Below are 17,552 nucleotides of genomic sequence, written 5' to 3'. Positions count from 1 at the left end.
TTCGTTTATATGAATTATGATTCTAAGTAATTGGTGAAGCAGAGGTATGCTTACTGACTTACAAAGCAAAAATCCGAGGTACGATTTCTTCGGGTGCAAATAGCCCATTGTGTAGCTTTGCACCAGGAAACACAACAAAGTCCATTTGAGTAATGTTCAGAAAGTATTCATTACTTAACATACTCTACACAGAACATATACTATCTGAAATAATCGAAAAAGGAAAAAAAAAAAATACAAACACTAAATTAAACTACATAGAGCAAACATCAATGCAATTTACACTGAGCAGACGCTTTTGCAACCCACGTACAGAGCAAACACCTGACATGACCCGCACATGTAAACACTAATATAATCTATAGAGAGCAAAACACTACCAACACAGAACAAATACTAACAGTACTCATCATGAACAAAATACTAACACAATCCATCCATAGAAAAACACATTTAATAACATTCAGTGAAAAGAAAGACAGCGTACTTTAACAACATAAACACGGAAAAAATGTTACGAAATGTATACAATATATTTCAAATAACCAGAAATTTGAATCTAAAAGTTTTTTGTTTTTGAATTTCGCACAAAGCTACATGAAAGCTATCTGCGCTAGCCGACCCTAATTATGCAGTGCAGCTCTAGAGAAAAGGCAGCTGGTCATCACTACCAACCGCCAACTTTTGGGCTACTCTTCTACCAACGAATAGTGGGTTTGACTGTCACATTACAACATCCTCACGGGTTTAAGATCAAGCATTTTGGTGTGACTGGGATTCGAACCTACGAACCTTAGATTGGGAGTCGAGCACCTAAATCACCTGACCGAACAAACATTGTAAAGCATAGTTCAACATAAAACCACCAATAACGAAATTTTAGCATACAATATTGCTCTCACAGTCTAGTCATTATGTTACATTCTCAACAAAAAATAACTATAACCCATTTTAAACATAAAAGTCACGGAGTTTACGATTTCATCTTGAAAATCAGATGATAAATGATGCTGTAAGAGCGAGACATATTCCTAGGAGGAGGCTTCGTGAACGATGGAAATTTGTTGTTCTGCTCAATGTCTCCGCAATTATCGTTCACCTTTCTGTTCATAGGTTGGAATATGGAAGTAATACCACCAAGTCTTGACTAAAGGAGAGTGACCTACGACGTACATATTCCAATAATGCCAGTTACTAATTGTGAGATGTGCGGTACCGAATATGTTCGGTAATCATATGGCTTAATACTCTGAATCAATAAATAAAAAGTTACGACAATTAAAGTATATTACCTTTGATAATAATAGTGCACAATAAAAGATTTATTGTAGTCAAAACACTGTAATAATTTCAATGTCATGGACTATAAATTTTGGCAACTACTTGTAGAGTACTTTTGGCACCACAAATCTGATGCCACTCTTTCTCTCTCTCTCTTTACCATGGCTTCACAAGTGTTCCTCTAACAGCATGAACCGTACTTTGAAAAGTAAAAGCTACAAACAAGATGATTTCAAGTATTGAATAGTTCAGTATATTATCCATTTGTTTTAAATTGTTTTTACACATATAAATCTGTCAAAAATTAGTTTTTCTACAATTTTCTACAAAACATATTACTTATTTACATCTATATAGTTTTAGATAAATTTTATTGTTTTATCATCATCAGTCATACATGGTAAAATGGTGCTGTGAATAAGCTTACGTATGAAGTAAAAAATGTTAGCTATGTGTATCACAACCTAATTTAATTTGTTTCACGTTAATAGAAGCCGTGACATGTTTCTTCGTTATATACATATTTATCACAACTCACATGACGATATGTGCTATTAATCAAATGTGTTTGTATGGAAGTATCTCGCCCTCCTTTGCTTGGTAACTTAAGTAAGGAGATGATGAGTACAAGAACAATGTAACCTAATACCCTTTATTCAGAAGTCAATACCCTTGATATATGGGTAGATATCATATTAATACAATAATGTAACCTATCGATTAGTCTTTATAACACCCATTACTACTTTACGCTAGAGAGACTGTTACTACAGATGGACAGTTTACAGGAGGATTCTGGCATTTAAGTTCTGTATGTGGTTAATTTTAATGTACGCGCATGTTGTTACTATGGTTTCTGTAGGCATCACTAGGTGAATTATGTATATTACAAAAAGCCCATAGGATTGAGTATAGATTTCAATTTATTGTGCACGTTTTATATTTACGGATTTCTTTCTTTAGATAGTCTTACTTGGTATATTGTGCGTGTCATAAAATGGTGGATACTCTTATTAAGATTCTATGTATACACTGTGTTACTAAGGGTAATTTGATTTCAAATGTTTATATTTAAGTATGACATTCTTCATTTACAAAAGCTGAGAGTCTTCTATTCAATGTACATCTATTATAGGTTTAGTATAATAAAAGTGTACCTGACGAAACAGTACAGGTTTAACTTAAATGTGTTTTACAAAGGTCTTATTAGGCGTATTCTGTGTGTCTTACAGTGGTGTTTCTATACTTCTGTGGAGTTACTACAGATTTAAATTTACGTTTGTATTTTTCAGCTACATGTGCTTCTATGAGAGAATAATGTTACTAACATACTACTGAAACGTTTCTGTCATAACTGTTTTTTCATAAATACTGGTATAGAAAACTGATTGTATTTTTATGATCTAAGGTACTGATTATAGTGTTTCCTTCTATATCTAATCATACTTTTTTTCATTTACTGGTGTTTTTCACTTCTCTTAGGATGCTTATTTAAGATATTTAGTTTTATAAACTGACTGATAAATTCCAATAAAATGTTTAAAACCTTTGTTGACAACTTATTGGCTCTAATTAATAACCCATAGCACTTTTTCGGTTTCTATATGAAGATCATTTTGCTACAAGTGGATATAATAAATAAATAATTTACTGTTTAATCAACCATTTTATTAATATAGAAACTATTTAAAATAGCATCACTCACCACGCAGTTGAAGTACTATGAATTAAAATTCATAAAGCTTTCTGGTTTCTTGCTTTCGCTTTCAACAGATACTGAGATAGACATCATGTCTAAACACTTCTTTAAGACCAAGCTCATTCCACAAATGTCAAAATCTATCATTCCCTTGTATCAGTGAAACTGGATAGTGTGTATAGTCTGTGGCTTAGCTCGTGAATCTCTCTTTTAAGTGTTTACATACGTTTTACTTTTCATTCAATGCTATAAAACGAGTTGATTTTTCAGATGGACTGCGCCCTCGGGTTACGTCTCTGCTGATAATGGTCTTTCTGAATCTTATTTCAAATCTGTGCTTGAACTCTCTCGACTAAAGACTCTCTACACCTCCTTAATAACATTATACGAGCAGATAGATGTTGTTGGTAAGGGCTCCTACATGAGTTTTAGGCTTGCCAACATTTTCCTCAATCACCAAGAATACAAATGGGTTGACAATTGCCACTGAAGCTTCAAACCTGTTCTCTAAAGAAGGTATATTGATGATATTTTTCTTATTTTCCACCATAAACATCATATCCAACAATTTCGAGGGTGTCTTACTTCATAACACTCCTCTGTACACTTCACTCGCAAAACTGTTTTTCACAAACAATAAATCACTTCTAAAGGTTCTCCCCCAACAGAGAATGCTTTATGTAACACTTCGAAAGAGATGCTCTTGTTACACTAATCCATAAAAGTGCAGATTTTAACAATATATCAATTTCTCATCTCAATGATCAAGGATGGATAATACACTGCCACCAGTTACCTACCATCACGGCCTACACACCTTTATGAGAACAGAAGTTAAACCAATCAGTTTCATGTGTCTGTAATAACTGTCCTTGTACAACTGAATTTCATCTATACAGCATTCTTGAATTAAAATCATTAAATCTCCAAAAACACTAAGATACATAATCACAAAATTTGTTTCCGACATCTACACAGAGTTTGTAGAATGTTTAAAATCCCAAACTGAAAGCAAAAGTAAAAGCGACAATGTAAGATGGAATAAGGAAATTTTATAGATAGCGATGGTGTTGAATAATCAATAGTCATGCTGATTTATTAGAATCATTTATTTTTATTCTTTACTTTTTTGTAATTTCAGTGATATAACTTCGAAATATGGAGATATTGTTTATATCATTTGAAATATTTTGTGTAGGATTGATATATCTTGGAAAATACCAATTAAACTATTAAAAACTTCTATATTTCTTTTTATTTGTAGATATTTGAGTACTTTTAGCACAAACATTATCCGTTATGAAAATAAAATAACTTGGACCAAAAATGGCAATATGATATTTAATTACTTATTCTTTTCTAGAGTTGATTTAATCACCAAATATGAACAGAATAATGAAATTTCAAACAAATTCTCCTTTAATTCTTTCAATTTTATAATGATATTGTACATTATAAAACATATACATACAGTAAAATTTAACAGCCAAATAACATAATTAAATATAAAACAAATAACCCAATTTATACATCATAAATATTTAACGTGCCAATGCTTACAATACATACAAAACAACAACACATAGAATACACAAAAAAATAAATATAAACGAGGATGAATATTGGCCTCACCTCGCTCGGTTATGGTGTTCACATTTCTTTTCTCGTGATATAAAAGGATGCTGAGTGAAAAATAAAAAAATATTTGTATAAAAAGTACAAATTCTACATGATAAACATGTTGTTAAATCAGTCTCTGTATACAGACAGTACTGTGCAAAAGTGCTACGACAAGATAATATTTTGTCATTATTTCCATTTTACGGATATAATTCTCCCATGCGGTAACTGATTGTAGATTTCAACACAATGGTAACGCTTCACTGATCCCTCTTGACAACTGAATGAACCAGCGTAAGAATAATCAGTATTTTAGAATTCATGCTTGAATGAAATATAGGGATTGAAATAACTGTCATAGAACCACATGCAGTGTCTTAACAGAGAACTTAGCATATAAAACATTTATATACTGAGAAGAATAAATTTAATAGCAACCCACAAATAAACCTTCATAAAAACAGTGTTTAACACCATACATTAAGTTTTGTTGTCATGTCACAGCTCCCAAGGCATGAAGGATTGTTAGGAAATTATAGAACTTGCATAAAAGCTTTATGTGATGCCAGCTGGACTTTCTGACAAATTGCTCTAGAATTGAATTGTTCCCCAATCGCTATTAAGTACACCATATATCTTGACGTCAAGTCAGGTAAATTTTTCAGCAGTAAAATGTGATATTGTATGGGATTGATGGATATTACAAAATAAAAATGATAAATTATGCAGTGGTGTTTGAAGTCGATGTACTCAAACTGTAAAATGAACATGCAAGCACAACAACGAATTCTTCGACTTATTAATATTGCTTTTGATGTATGTCATTAGGGTAATAGGTTCAAAGCAAAACAAAATAAAATAGTGAAGTAACAGTAATTCAAGACATACCTTCAAGAGTTCCGAAGCTGTATATCGTTTCCGTACGTCGACTTGTAAACACTTCTCCAAGAAATCTTGGAATACGAGAGAAATGTTATCTTTTCTTTAATATCAGGTTTCCCATTTTTCGCTATGAGATCAAATAGCTGAAAAGAAACGGACATCATGACTTTATGTATATCTATATGTGTGATTAATGGGCAAGCCTTGTTCTGTCTTTTCTTATTAGAGTTGCTGGAAGACATTTCAACTAAATTATACAATCATTTGTGTATTCAAGTAAACGAAATCTCACTATTAAGAAGTTGGGTATTGCGAAACAATGATAATTTTTATGAGTAATATTATTACAGAAACATTTCTCTTTAACTAACGCAAGCATTAATTTACCCAAATTCTTAAAAGATCTTGAAATTTATACGAAATACTTTAAATTTATCCAGAAGGAAACTCTTATAGATTTATTCAATCATAATTTTCTACTCTCAACTCATCAAAGTATTTACATACAAAAAGGAAAGTACATTCAAATAAGGAGAAAGTTGAAATTCAATCTAATTTTTCTCCATGGCTGTACGGTCTGGTTGGCAACACTTACCATGAGGGGATCTTCATTACAATAAGGAGGCTCTCCCTGTATCATCTCAATAACTGTGATCCCAAAAGACCATATATCGACTTCGCATCCGTATTTTTTCTTTTTAACGATTTCAGGTGCCATCCAGTACGGAGTGCCGGCCGTTGATGTTCTTTTACTTTCTTGTGATGTTATAACGGCACATAATCCAAAGTCAGCTACATGATGAAAAGAACTAAGAATAAAATTTTCATTTGAGTGAAAATGAAAACAAAAATGATTTAGAAAGAATTTCAAGTTAGCCTGACAAAATGAATTTAAAGTATATTAATAATTCTTACAGTTTTGTAGTCAGCATGTTAGGATCAACTTAGATAGTAAAATTTTTAAATTGTTAAAACTACTTGTGTGATATCCTTTTTTGAGAGCACGACAACATAAAGATAACATTCTTTGTGCCTATTCTCCTCCTGTCAAATTACCGATGTAACAAAACTATCTTTTCAATAATCAGACACATAATTTATAATGAAATAAAATTCTACTATCATTTGTTAAAGATAAATTGACAACAGAAATATTCGAACAGTTAACTGTAATTTTGATTTGTGTTGTTTCTATTGCAAATTTTGATAGAAAAATAGAAACAATTAATCATCCAAATAAATCTTGTCAACGAACAAAATATTGCAACAAATCTGTTCTTTTTTACTCGTGTTTCGCACTTATTTTCAGAACAAAAATTCTTACTCAAATGTGTTTCGAAGACGCTTGTATTAAAAAAAAAATGTAACGTCCAATAAATTATTTTATAATTTCCAAATATCTTAGGTCAATAGTCATAAAAACAATATAAAAGTAAAATTATTTTCTTCTTTGAATTCTATTTATTTAAACACCTCCAAGTAATATATGGCAATTTATTTCAGTAAAGGAGGCTAGAAAATTACTTGGCACATGACTGTGTCATTGCAAGTAAACATACGTAAAACCAGGCTTACATGTCAAATTATATACACATTTATTAAAAGAGTAATACATAGCTATGCTATGTAGTTGATATTGTACTGAATGTATTGTACATTAATATTGTACTGAACATGAGAACTGGAAACACTAATTCTTATACGTGAATATTTTTTTATTTCTGAGTAAACATGATTTCCATGTAACGTATCAACATCTTCATAATATATGTGTTTCTGTTCACGTAGGAATGAAAGTAATGACTTTAATAACAAAAATCATTGCACAAGCACTGAATGCTGGCACAATATTGAAAACCAACTGATTTCAAAATTCTAATAAAAACAAGCTAAGTGCAGATGGTGTGTTTTTATTTTACATTATTCTCAGTTTGCCCATTGTGATTCAATACCAGTGGCGTGTCGAAAACATCATTTCAAATCTATCTTTTGTCTCCTACATGTCAGAGCCAAAAAATATTTTGTTCAATAAGATAGCTTATCAGTTTGGATGGATGGTGAGAGACAAAAGTTTCTATGAAAATATCTATACAAATGGTATAAAACTTATTAAATATTGCAATTTAAATGCTGTAAATTACTAAAATATTGCACAAGCTCAAAATTATTGTAAAACAAGATAGCTGCAGGTGTATTTCCTTTTACATATTCAACTAATTTCTACATTTTGGCTACAAATTAGATGTGTATAAAAGATAATCCTGAAGGGTTTTAGACACCCCTGATTTTCAGTAACATTGGACAAATTATTAGGAATCTGTAAAAAAAAAACACCTACAGTCAACTTTTTTTTTTCTAATAACCAAACCTGATATTATATGTCTTAAAGTTTACCTAGTTTTATGCTCCAGTCCATACCAACTAATATATTTTGACTTTTGATGTCCCTGTGTATTACACTGTTAACGTGAAGATATTCTATTCCCTGAAGAACCTACATGAGATGTAAATTTATTTCAAAGATAAATACTTTTAAATATCACTATAATTTTAATTCAGTGTGTTTGTTGTTTTCAATAGTTCAAATATATATAATTTATAAATAGCAGAAGTACCAAGCTTAGATTGGGTTGATATATCAGTTGTTTTACCATCTGCTGCCAAGATGAAAAAGTTATTACTGCCACTGGAACACCTAACATTAAACTGGCTACGAGAAAAGCGTGGCCTTTTTAGGTTGAGACCAACCACCTTCAGTAATTGCCCCTGGGCAATTTTAAACTCGCATCATTTCCGAGTTAAGGTGTTTTCTGTTATATCACCGACAATAAAAACCTTCTTTAATCAGTGAAGATTCTAAATTGAAAAAATATCAACAAATAGTTTCCAGTTTTGTTATGTAGATGTTTCATTTCATGTATTTTCAGTACACAGAATGACAGCGATATTAAAACATACTTCTGTAACTTAGTGACATGACATGGAAGCCATTGTTAAAAAAGGACTGTTAGTAAATCCCATCGGCTTTACTATACATTCAGTGTCGTTTTATAAATGAAAGTATTCAGCTGTACTCAGGTTATCACATTGTTATATTCCAAGTGACAGACGTTAACTAACCATGTATCATGGCGCATGGTCACTCCACGTTAGAAACGCATTGGTCATACATGACTGTCATTTCTGGTTGCATGGAATGGAAACAAACTCATAATAAAATGGCATGGTCCTCAAGAATGGCTCAATCCATCCATCTCTACTGTACTGTACTATTATGGTGAAAATTTAGAAACCATTTTAGCATAAAAGTATAATTCTTGCCTTGACTTCTCTATATATTAAAATTTGTTATATAGGGAATAACTTCTTTTCGATGCAGATATCTTGATAGTTTCCTTCTTTAAAAAGATCCATATATACACCTGCTCACATGTGTTTGTCTCTCTGTGATTTCTTTTGTGATGCAACAAACCGCTCGTGTTATTTGTGGTTTTTGTTACTTTGCCTCCTAAAATAGATGCACAGGTACGTGGAAAAGTAACACTCAGGTGCGTACACTCAGGAGCATCTTGGTACATGTGCAAAATATTTGGTTTTTGGGTTCTTTCTTCTTCAAGCTATGACTTTAACATACACGCATAGACACATGCTTTTATTATTATTATATATAAGCAATGTTATTAAAATAGTAATGCTTGCATAACAGACATGGGAAACTAACTGCAATAATTATTGAACAGACCTTTAAATAAATTGTAATCATTAGACATCTGTTAGCAAACAAAATTACAAAAATCTCTATTCATAACAGTCAATATAACATACTTCTTTACAAATTGCTGATATATCATGTTCAGATAAACGGGTTTTGGTCAGGACATTATCCAAAGAGCCGATTCCCAAATATTCCATGATTACCTAAATAAACACAATTTAAAATTTCACTTACATTTTATTCTTTAGTAAAATCTCTCATAAACAATGAGACATAATATTTGTTCCTAACTTAAGATTCTGTCAGTAATCATATATGTAAAACAAATACCAATACCAAAATAATTTTTCACGAGGTAAAAATTAAAGTAACTCTTGAAGAGTTAGATTTTTCATCTAGAATATTGTCTTCCAATCATGTATTATTTAAAAACAAGATTTCTAAAAAGCAAACCTGTAAGAATAATGTGGGTAACTATTCACAAACCAATACTGTTGCTCGAAATTGACTTACTATGTTTAATAAAGATTAGTACCTAAACGTGCACTCTATGGAATGTAAACTTGAAAATACAAGAGAATTCACTAATATGTAACACTAAGAATACTTGCCCAGAGTTCATCTCCTATGAGGTAGCTGTCTAGGTAGCTGATTACGTTAGGATGTTTTATTTCACGGAGGACTAACAGTTCTGTAATTACATCTTCTTTGTATGATTGCTGCGATAAATATATCTTCTTTACAGCAACTGTCCACCCTGTTTCTCTATCTTTCGCTTTATATACAGCTGCTGAAGCACTGAAATAATAAAAGAAGTATCAATAGAATATGTAATATACTGGTATGTAAAACATAACTAAATTCTAGTGATAAAATTATTGGGCTTTGAGAAAAACAAACACAATGGATTAACATATGTTTCTAATATTTGTAAAATTGTAAAAATGAATGCTTATTTCATTATACAGAAATTAGAATATCATGCATAGTTAAATGTTTCTTACTAGATGAAGAATACTATAAAGTATGGATAAAACATAAATAGTAATTTATACTGACCCAAGTAAGCACCACTCTATCAAGTAACATTGATAACTTTTGAAAATGTGTTCTGCTGTTACAATCGAGATGTACTCGTAGTGTGACGAGTTTTGAAACATTTCAACTACGCCTACATGCACGAATGGTCCGGCATGGCCAAGCGCGTAAAGCGTGCGACTCGTAATCTGAGGGTCGCAGGTTCGCATCCCGGTCGCGCCAAATATGCTCGCCCTTCCAACCGTGGGGGCGTTATAATGTGACGGTCAATCCCACTATTCGTTGGTAAAAGAGTTGGCGGTGGGTGGTGATGACTAGCTGCCCACCCTCTTGGCTTACACTGCTAAATTAGGGATGGCTAGCACAGATAGCCCTCGAGTAGCTTTGTGCGAAATTCAGAAACAAAAATGAATGAATTAATCCATTGAAAACAACTTATTATTTTAAAAAATATAATATTAACGACACTACTGATTATTTTGCTTTATAAATCTTCTAAATTTCTGTTTGTATGTTTCCTTTTGAATTTCGCGCAAAGCTACACGAGGGTTATCTGCGCCTGCCGTCCATAATTTAATTGTATAAAACTAGAGGGAAGGCAGCTAGTCATTATAGGTCATCGCCAAGTCTTGGGTTACTCTTTTACGATTGAATACTTCAATTGATTGACACATCATTACATCCCTACAGTTGAAAGGGCGAGCATGTTTGGTGCGACGGAACTTCGAACCCGCGACCTTCAAATGACGAGTCGAGCGCCTTAACTACCTATTATGCTAAGCCTATTGGTGACTGAACAAACTTACTTTAAAAGTTCGCAGGGCAATGATGTATTTCTATACTGTTATTTTGTTCTTCATAATTTGCCAAATACTCCTTTTAAATCAAAATACACAGTTATTTAGTTTCGAATGTTTAACACTTTCTGAACTATGCAAAGAGAAATACACCAATTGAATCAAAAGCTCTATTTCAGTTAGTGAGGGAGAAATATTACAAACAGAGAACTGTTTCCAAAGGCAAACGAGAGGGGGAATGAACACTACATACGAACGTCATGTAAGCAATTAAACATTGAGAATTAGCATATACAGGACATAGAAGGTGAGAAATGGAAAGAAGGTTAATCAGAGTTACACTCCCTAGCCACCGTAGTTTCTGGGCGGAAATAATGATTCAGATAAATGAGAAGATATGTAAGATGATAAAAAGTATGTTAAATAGTCCTGGCTAAAATATCAGCCCACCAATGTCCACAGGCTGAGATGAAAAGGAAATAAATCTAAAGGAAATGGTCTAACAAAGTTCACATGAAAAGTGTAAAGCAGTAAGGCAATGAAGGACCCCATTAACATTTTCAGTCCAGAAGATCAACATGTCACAGAAGACAATGAATGTGGAAGAAAGTTATCAATGCAGAAATATTGATAAAATGGAACGTGTTGAACAAGGCTCTGATAATTGTTAACCGAAGAAACAGAAAATGTTTAATCAATAGTCTAGTAAGAGCCTGAACAACGCAAGGAGCATTGAACCGCTAAGATGACCCTTTACTGATCCAGAGATGAATGGCAGAAAACATTCCAACAAAGGAAAGGAAACAAAGGTAGTTACATAATTAATATAAACACAGATGAATAGGCCAGTAAGGAGCAATCAGAAGAACTTGACATTGAATGGTATGGACCGAATGAAATCGTCCAATGAAAAATTTGAATGGGACAATCAACATACAGATATTTATTGACCAAGCCCTGACTTAAAGTGGTGATTGTCAGAGCAAGAGGATGAATAACCAAAGACCGAAACAGAAGTAATTTGTGGTCGAAGGATGTAGTAAAGCAACAGACGTAAAAAGTAACCCACTGAAGACAAATCCACTGGAAGATAAGATGACTGAAAGATCTACTAACTGTGAAGTGCTCACATACGAGCCTGATTAAAGGAATTTGTAGCAGCGAATCTCAAAACATCTAGCTTCACATTTCAGTACCAAGTATATAACAGTTACTTCGACCATGTTTGAAAATTCAAACTTAGTTTCCCATTGTATGGAGGAAAGAGAGAGTAAAAAAAAATTCATGTGAAATTTACAAAATTATCACTAGAAAATCTAGTGAATGTACAACAAAAATTAAACAAAATACCAACATGCGTTGAGTGGTATTGTTAAATAATTAGTTCTATTATCAAAACATAACATTTTATCTCTATTATTTTACTATTAACTAAAAATTTAACTTTAAATCCCGAAATCGTTCTTTTGCAACTTTTCACAAAATGTTAAGTATTTATTCTTTGGACTCAATTTTCCGAACAACTGACATAAAGAATTTGAAACCAAAAACTCAAGTACTAATAAAAGTACCTACCATATTCAAGCCACCACACTTTTCTATAATTTTAAATGCAGAAAAAGCTCCTTGTGTACATATTACATTTAAACTTACCCTTGTCCAATTTTTTTTATAAAAGTATATCTTTCGATGGGATTGCCCACAGAAGTAATACTTTTTAGTTCCTGCATAACTTCTTCTTCTGTCACTCTATTGTTCTTTGAGAAAATATAAAACAAGAATTACTACACCACACAAATACGCGTTTGCCAACAAATATTATTCATAATGTAATGATTGTTGTGTAGAACATCTGACTTTACACTATTTAAGTTATGAAGGAAGTTAAATCTCTTACTTAGACCAAGAATCAATCCCACATTATTTTTATTATAAATAACATCTCTTGGATTGTTTTTGGTGTTGGTGAAAGGTTTGTTTGTTTTGGTTTTTTTTTCAATTTCGCACAGAGCGACTCGAGGGTTATCAGTGATGGCCGACCCTAATTTAGCACTGTAAGACTAGAGGTAAGGCTGATTGTCATCACCACCCACCGTCAACTCTTGGGCTACTCTTATACCAAGGAATAGTGGGATTGACCGTCACATTATAACGCACTCACGGCTGAAAGGTCGAGCATGTTTGGCGCTACGGGGATGCAAACCCGCGGTCCTCAGAATACCCGTCCCACGCCTTAACACACTTGGCCATGTAGGGCCGTTGGTAAAACGTAAGTTTACTCTATCACTCTAAAAAAGATTGTCTACAATAATCGATATATAATTTCACACATAATTAATGTAATTAGGTGAAAAAGTGTTTTTTTTGTTTTTATATAGTGTTGTTTAACTGACTAAGGGATTCTAAAAAAAAAAAAATACTACATTAGACGATTTAAGTTTAAATCTCACCAATAATTCACGAAGTAGTATATGACATGAACAAAGAGCTATCGCAACTGTAAATATTTCATAGTAAAATAAAAGGTTGCTTAGACCAAGTAAATATGTCTTTCCTTCCGGGCAACCGTCACTACATCTTTTATAATCAGGATATCTGACAACAGAAAGCAGATTGAAAGTTGTTAAGTAACCAGATCTGTAATTTTCGTAACATGGTGAATAAATCATTAGTTTCAAAAACGTATTGACAATACAGATACACGTTATTGTAGAAATCCGTAGAACCAACAACTGCGATTACGCATATGTAAGTACACAACAACTGTGAAAATTAACACAAAAGATCAACTTCGTTAATTACAAATTACACATTATGTTTAAAGATGCAGTTAACTAATGAAAGATTCAATCTATTAAAGACACGCAGTATCATCTTTGTTGCTTTAATCCACATATTTTTTAACAATAAAATACTTCTGACATCAGATAATTACGTCATTTTTTATTTTAAAAAGTATAAAAAAAGTTTTTATTAAATCTCATAACTTACCCAAAATCAGGGTATTCTTTATTCATAACAGCGATGACCGCTGCTTTAAATCTCCAGCTGGCATTATTTGTTTCATAAGATATTTTAAGCATGTAAGATATAAATACAATGTTGGAAGTGAGTGTTGCCGTTATGAATGACAACACTGCCGACTGGAGAAATCTGAAGACATTGTGTTTGGAATACCCTGATCCACTTAATTTGAGATACATTAAGACAAGGACTGTCACCATGCAGCAAAGAAAGAGTAGATACATCTTGTCAAGTGGAAGAAAGTTATCTGTCCACCGTGAATAGATAAAAATAAAACGGCTAATATCCAGAAGGTAATTACATACCGCAGCAACAACCAATGTTACAATTAACAATAAAATACTGTTCTTCTCAAGAAAATTACAAGGAAATCTTTTAAAGAGAGAAAACATTTCTCCGAACGTTATTTTCCAGCGTTTTTCATTCATTTTAGTATTTAGATTAGATACCTGTTCTTGTTTCTACGGCTTTACGCTTAGCAACGTGACGTTTCAACAATATCGGATAGTTAATTGTTGTGGTGGGAAAAACGCACTACGTTTGCTTTTAGTTTGTTTCTGAATTTTGCGCAATGCTACTTGAGATCTATCTGCGCTAGCCGTCCCTAATTTAGTAGTGTAAGACTAGAGGGAAGGCAGCTAGTCATCACCACCCACCGCCAACTCTTGGGCTACTCTTAATCAAGGAAGAGTCGGATTGACCGTCACATCATAACGCCCCCACGGCTGAAAGGGCGGGCATGTTTTGTGCGACCGGGATTCGAACCTGCGACCCTCGAATTACAAGTCGAACGCCTTAACACGCTTCGCCATGCTGGGCACAAACACATTATGTTTGGAAAAGTTTGTGAAAGCCGACTTTACATTTCAGATAAATAAAAAGTAGCACTTTTTTTAAATCAATGTTTCGCTTTTGCGAATTCATTAGAATTAATGTACACATTTATTTGTTATTAGAAATTTCGTTGAATTATAAAATTGCTCGAAATGTACTATTTCTAGAGTCTGCAGTAACGCGTATCGGAGAATATATAAAATATTGTAATTGTTTCCTTACTGTTGAAATATTAAAGTAGGTTGAAAACGGAGAAGGAAGTTACACGTGGAAGTCGTTAAAGGAGATATGAGAAATTGTTGAAGGTAAAACCACGAAGAAGTTGACTAACCGTATATATGCTATTGTCGCCACAACGCGTCTTCACGTACCTCAAACTGAATAGTAAATCATTAACGAAAACATTCTAAATCTAACGTCTCGTGACAATGTAACAAATTAACGCGTATAATAATGTTTACCAACAACATTTTGTTTCTAAATTTCGCGGAAAGCTACACGAGGGTTATCTCCTCTAGCCATCATCACCCACCGCCAACTCTTGGGCTACTCTTTACCAATGAATAGTGGTATTGACTGTCACATTATAACGCCCTCACGGCTAAAAGGGGCGAGCATGTTTGGTGCAACAGGGAGTCGAACGCCTTAACGCACCTGCCTACACCGGGGCATTTTAACCCTGAGCAGAATAATATGTTCTTGGGGAAGTCGGAGAAGTTCAGGAAAAGGTGATTGACCCATACAGTAACCTATATCTTGGATAATAATCACGAATACATCCGTTGCATTACCCTACCTGCTACCAATGAAAAAATGTTTTGTAAAACGTGTGACACTCAGAGTGGTAACATTAACCTCGAAATTCATGGTAAGCAATAAATCGAACAAATTGATTGATAGATGAAAAGAAACGTGCGAGGGAAAAAAAAAACCCAACTACAAAACAATAAAGATTGGATAGTGAGTTTAAAATAAAATGTCAGATACATAATTAAAAATGATTAATAAAAAACCCACTTCGGAAGTTAAACTAGTTAAGTTACAAATAGGGGGCGCACTAAAGAAAAACTTCAAACGCTTAAACAAAAGCCCTTCCAAAAATGAAACGATAGTGTTGTATAACTGAATATGAATCATGTGCGTAACAAAAATGTGTAGCATTTTTATTGGATGATTTTCGTATCATAATTTGTATGAGAGACACGTTGCAATGAATTATTTCCCGTGGAACAGAGGCCTGGCACGGCGAAGTGTTTAAGGCACTTTTTCTTTTTGACAAGTGTTACATTAACATGAGTGTTTTTTGTAATCCGAGGGTCGCTGGTTCGAATTCCCGACACATCAAACATGCTCGCCCTTTCAGCCAAGGTGGTGTTATAACGTGACGGTCATCCCCATTGTCTGTTGGTAAAATAGTAGTCCAAGAGTTGGTGATGACTAACTGCCTTTCCTCTGGTCTCACACTGCTAAGTTAGAAACGACTAGCGCAGGTAACCTTCGTGTACCTTTGCACGAAATACAAAACAAACCAAGAGAACGGTGGTAGGGAGCTTGTGATACACGTAAACACGATTTTACATATAGAGGACAGCACCGAAGGAAGCTTGTGAAATATTAACAAAGTTGGGAAGTGTTCTGCAGAAATTCTCAAAACATCTTTCTTGGCATTTCAATAGCAAGTATATGACAGTTACTCAGACCTTGTTTGAAAATTCAAACTTAGTTTCCCGTTGTATAAAGGCACAGAGCAAATGAGAGCGAGCGGGAAATTTAAACACCCGCATCCGCCGCCTACCGACGGGGAACCCATTTCTTCGGCCTGTTTCGCGCGTGCGTGGACCAACTATCCCATTTACCGTAAACCAATGTCAATGTTAACTTTATTCGTAACTCAAAATATTGAGTTTTATTTTAAATAAAAGAAACAACCTTACAACTTATTTGTACCTACAATGTTGTTTAAAAATAAACAAAATACAGCACTAGGTGACGCAGCCGTCAAGACAAACAGGCTTCCAATCGAGAGGTTTAAAATCTCAAATATAGTCTTTTATGTTTCATAAATGTGGTGAAATTAAAGGAAAAGTTTTATTGTATATAAATAAATGACTAGAATAAAATGTTACATTATAGAGTTTGAAACTTGTTTCGAGTATTTTAAAATTTTTTCAGACTAGTTATATATTTTATTTTTACACCGTACTTATAACTACAAAGTGTTGTTACATAAGCCTTATATGAAGAGTATGGTGCATACTTATCTGGTACTCAAAATGCTATGATGAACAAGGTGGCTCTTCCAGAGCAAGGCTACCCTGTTACACTTTCGGTGTGTTGACCTCTGCCACTATCCCAAACTGGGACGGATGGAGCGTGTAATTTTTGGTAGTGGGGAACTGCGTTCGCGCTATCCCCTGTAGTAGAAATCGAAAAGAAGAATTCAATTTGTTATTAAAGAAATGAAGTCGTTACTAAATAATCATAAGTATTTAACTTCAAAATGTTCAATCGTACTCAATACTTCCTTTATGGGATGAATACATAATGCACAACAAATGAAACATTTCTGCTTTAGCTTAGAATGTTATTTGAAACAGTGAAGCTTGCTACACTGGTATGGCAGTTAAAACCGTTATTAAAATACAGTAGAGAGCGTAACGGT

At 33.3% G+C, this 17,552-nt stretch overlaps 1 protein-coding gene and 1 non-coding gene across 2 annotated transcripts; one reads left to right on the top strand and one right to left on the bottom strand.

The window, feature by feature from the left end:
- Positions 1-5,490: 5,490 nt before the first annotated feature.
- LOC143231386 (serine/threonine-protein kinase Pak-like) lies at positions 5,491-14,049 on the bottom strand. Its single transcript, XM_076465932.1, has 6 exons — positions 14,024-14,049; positions 9,809-9,995; positions 9,308-9,400; positions 7,877-7,976; positions 6,078-6,274; positions 5,491-5,625 (listed from the first exon to the last, which is right to left on the bottom strand). Exons 1-6 carry the CDS (start codon positions 14,047-14,049, stop codon positions 5,491-5,493), a joined length of 738 nt encoding a protein of 245 aa, XP_076322047.1.
- A 3,094-nt stretch (positions 14,050-17,143) lies between these two features.
- Positions 17,144-17,307, top strand: LOC143232923 (U1 spliceosomal RNA). Its single transcript, XR_013017883.1, has one exon. It is a non-coding gene; the product is annotated as a U1 spliceosomal RNA (small nuclear RNA).
- The last annotated feature ends 245 nt before the right edge of the window (positions 17,308-17,552 follow it).

This window comes from Tachypleus tridentatus, chromosome 11 (assembly GCF_004210375.1).
Source record: "Tachypleus tridentatus isolate NWPU-2018 chromosome 11, ASM421037v1, whole genome shotgun sequence".
Lineage (NCBI taxonomy): Eukaryota > Metazoa > Arthropoda > Merostomata > Xiphosura > Limulidae > Tachypleus > Tachypleus tridentatus.
The sequence above is the reverse complement of the archived record's forward strand: the minus strand, read 5'-3'. Positions and strand labels throughout refer to the sequence as shown.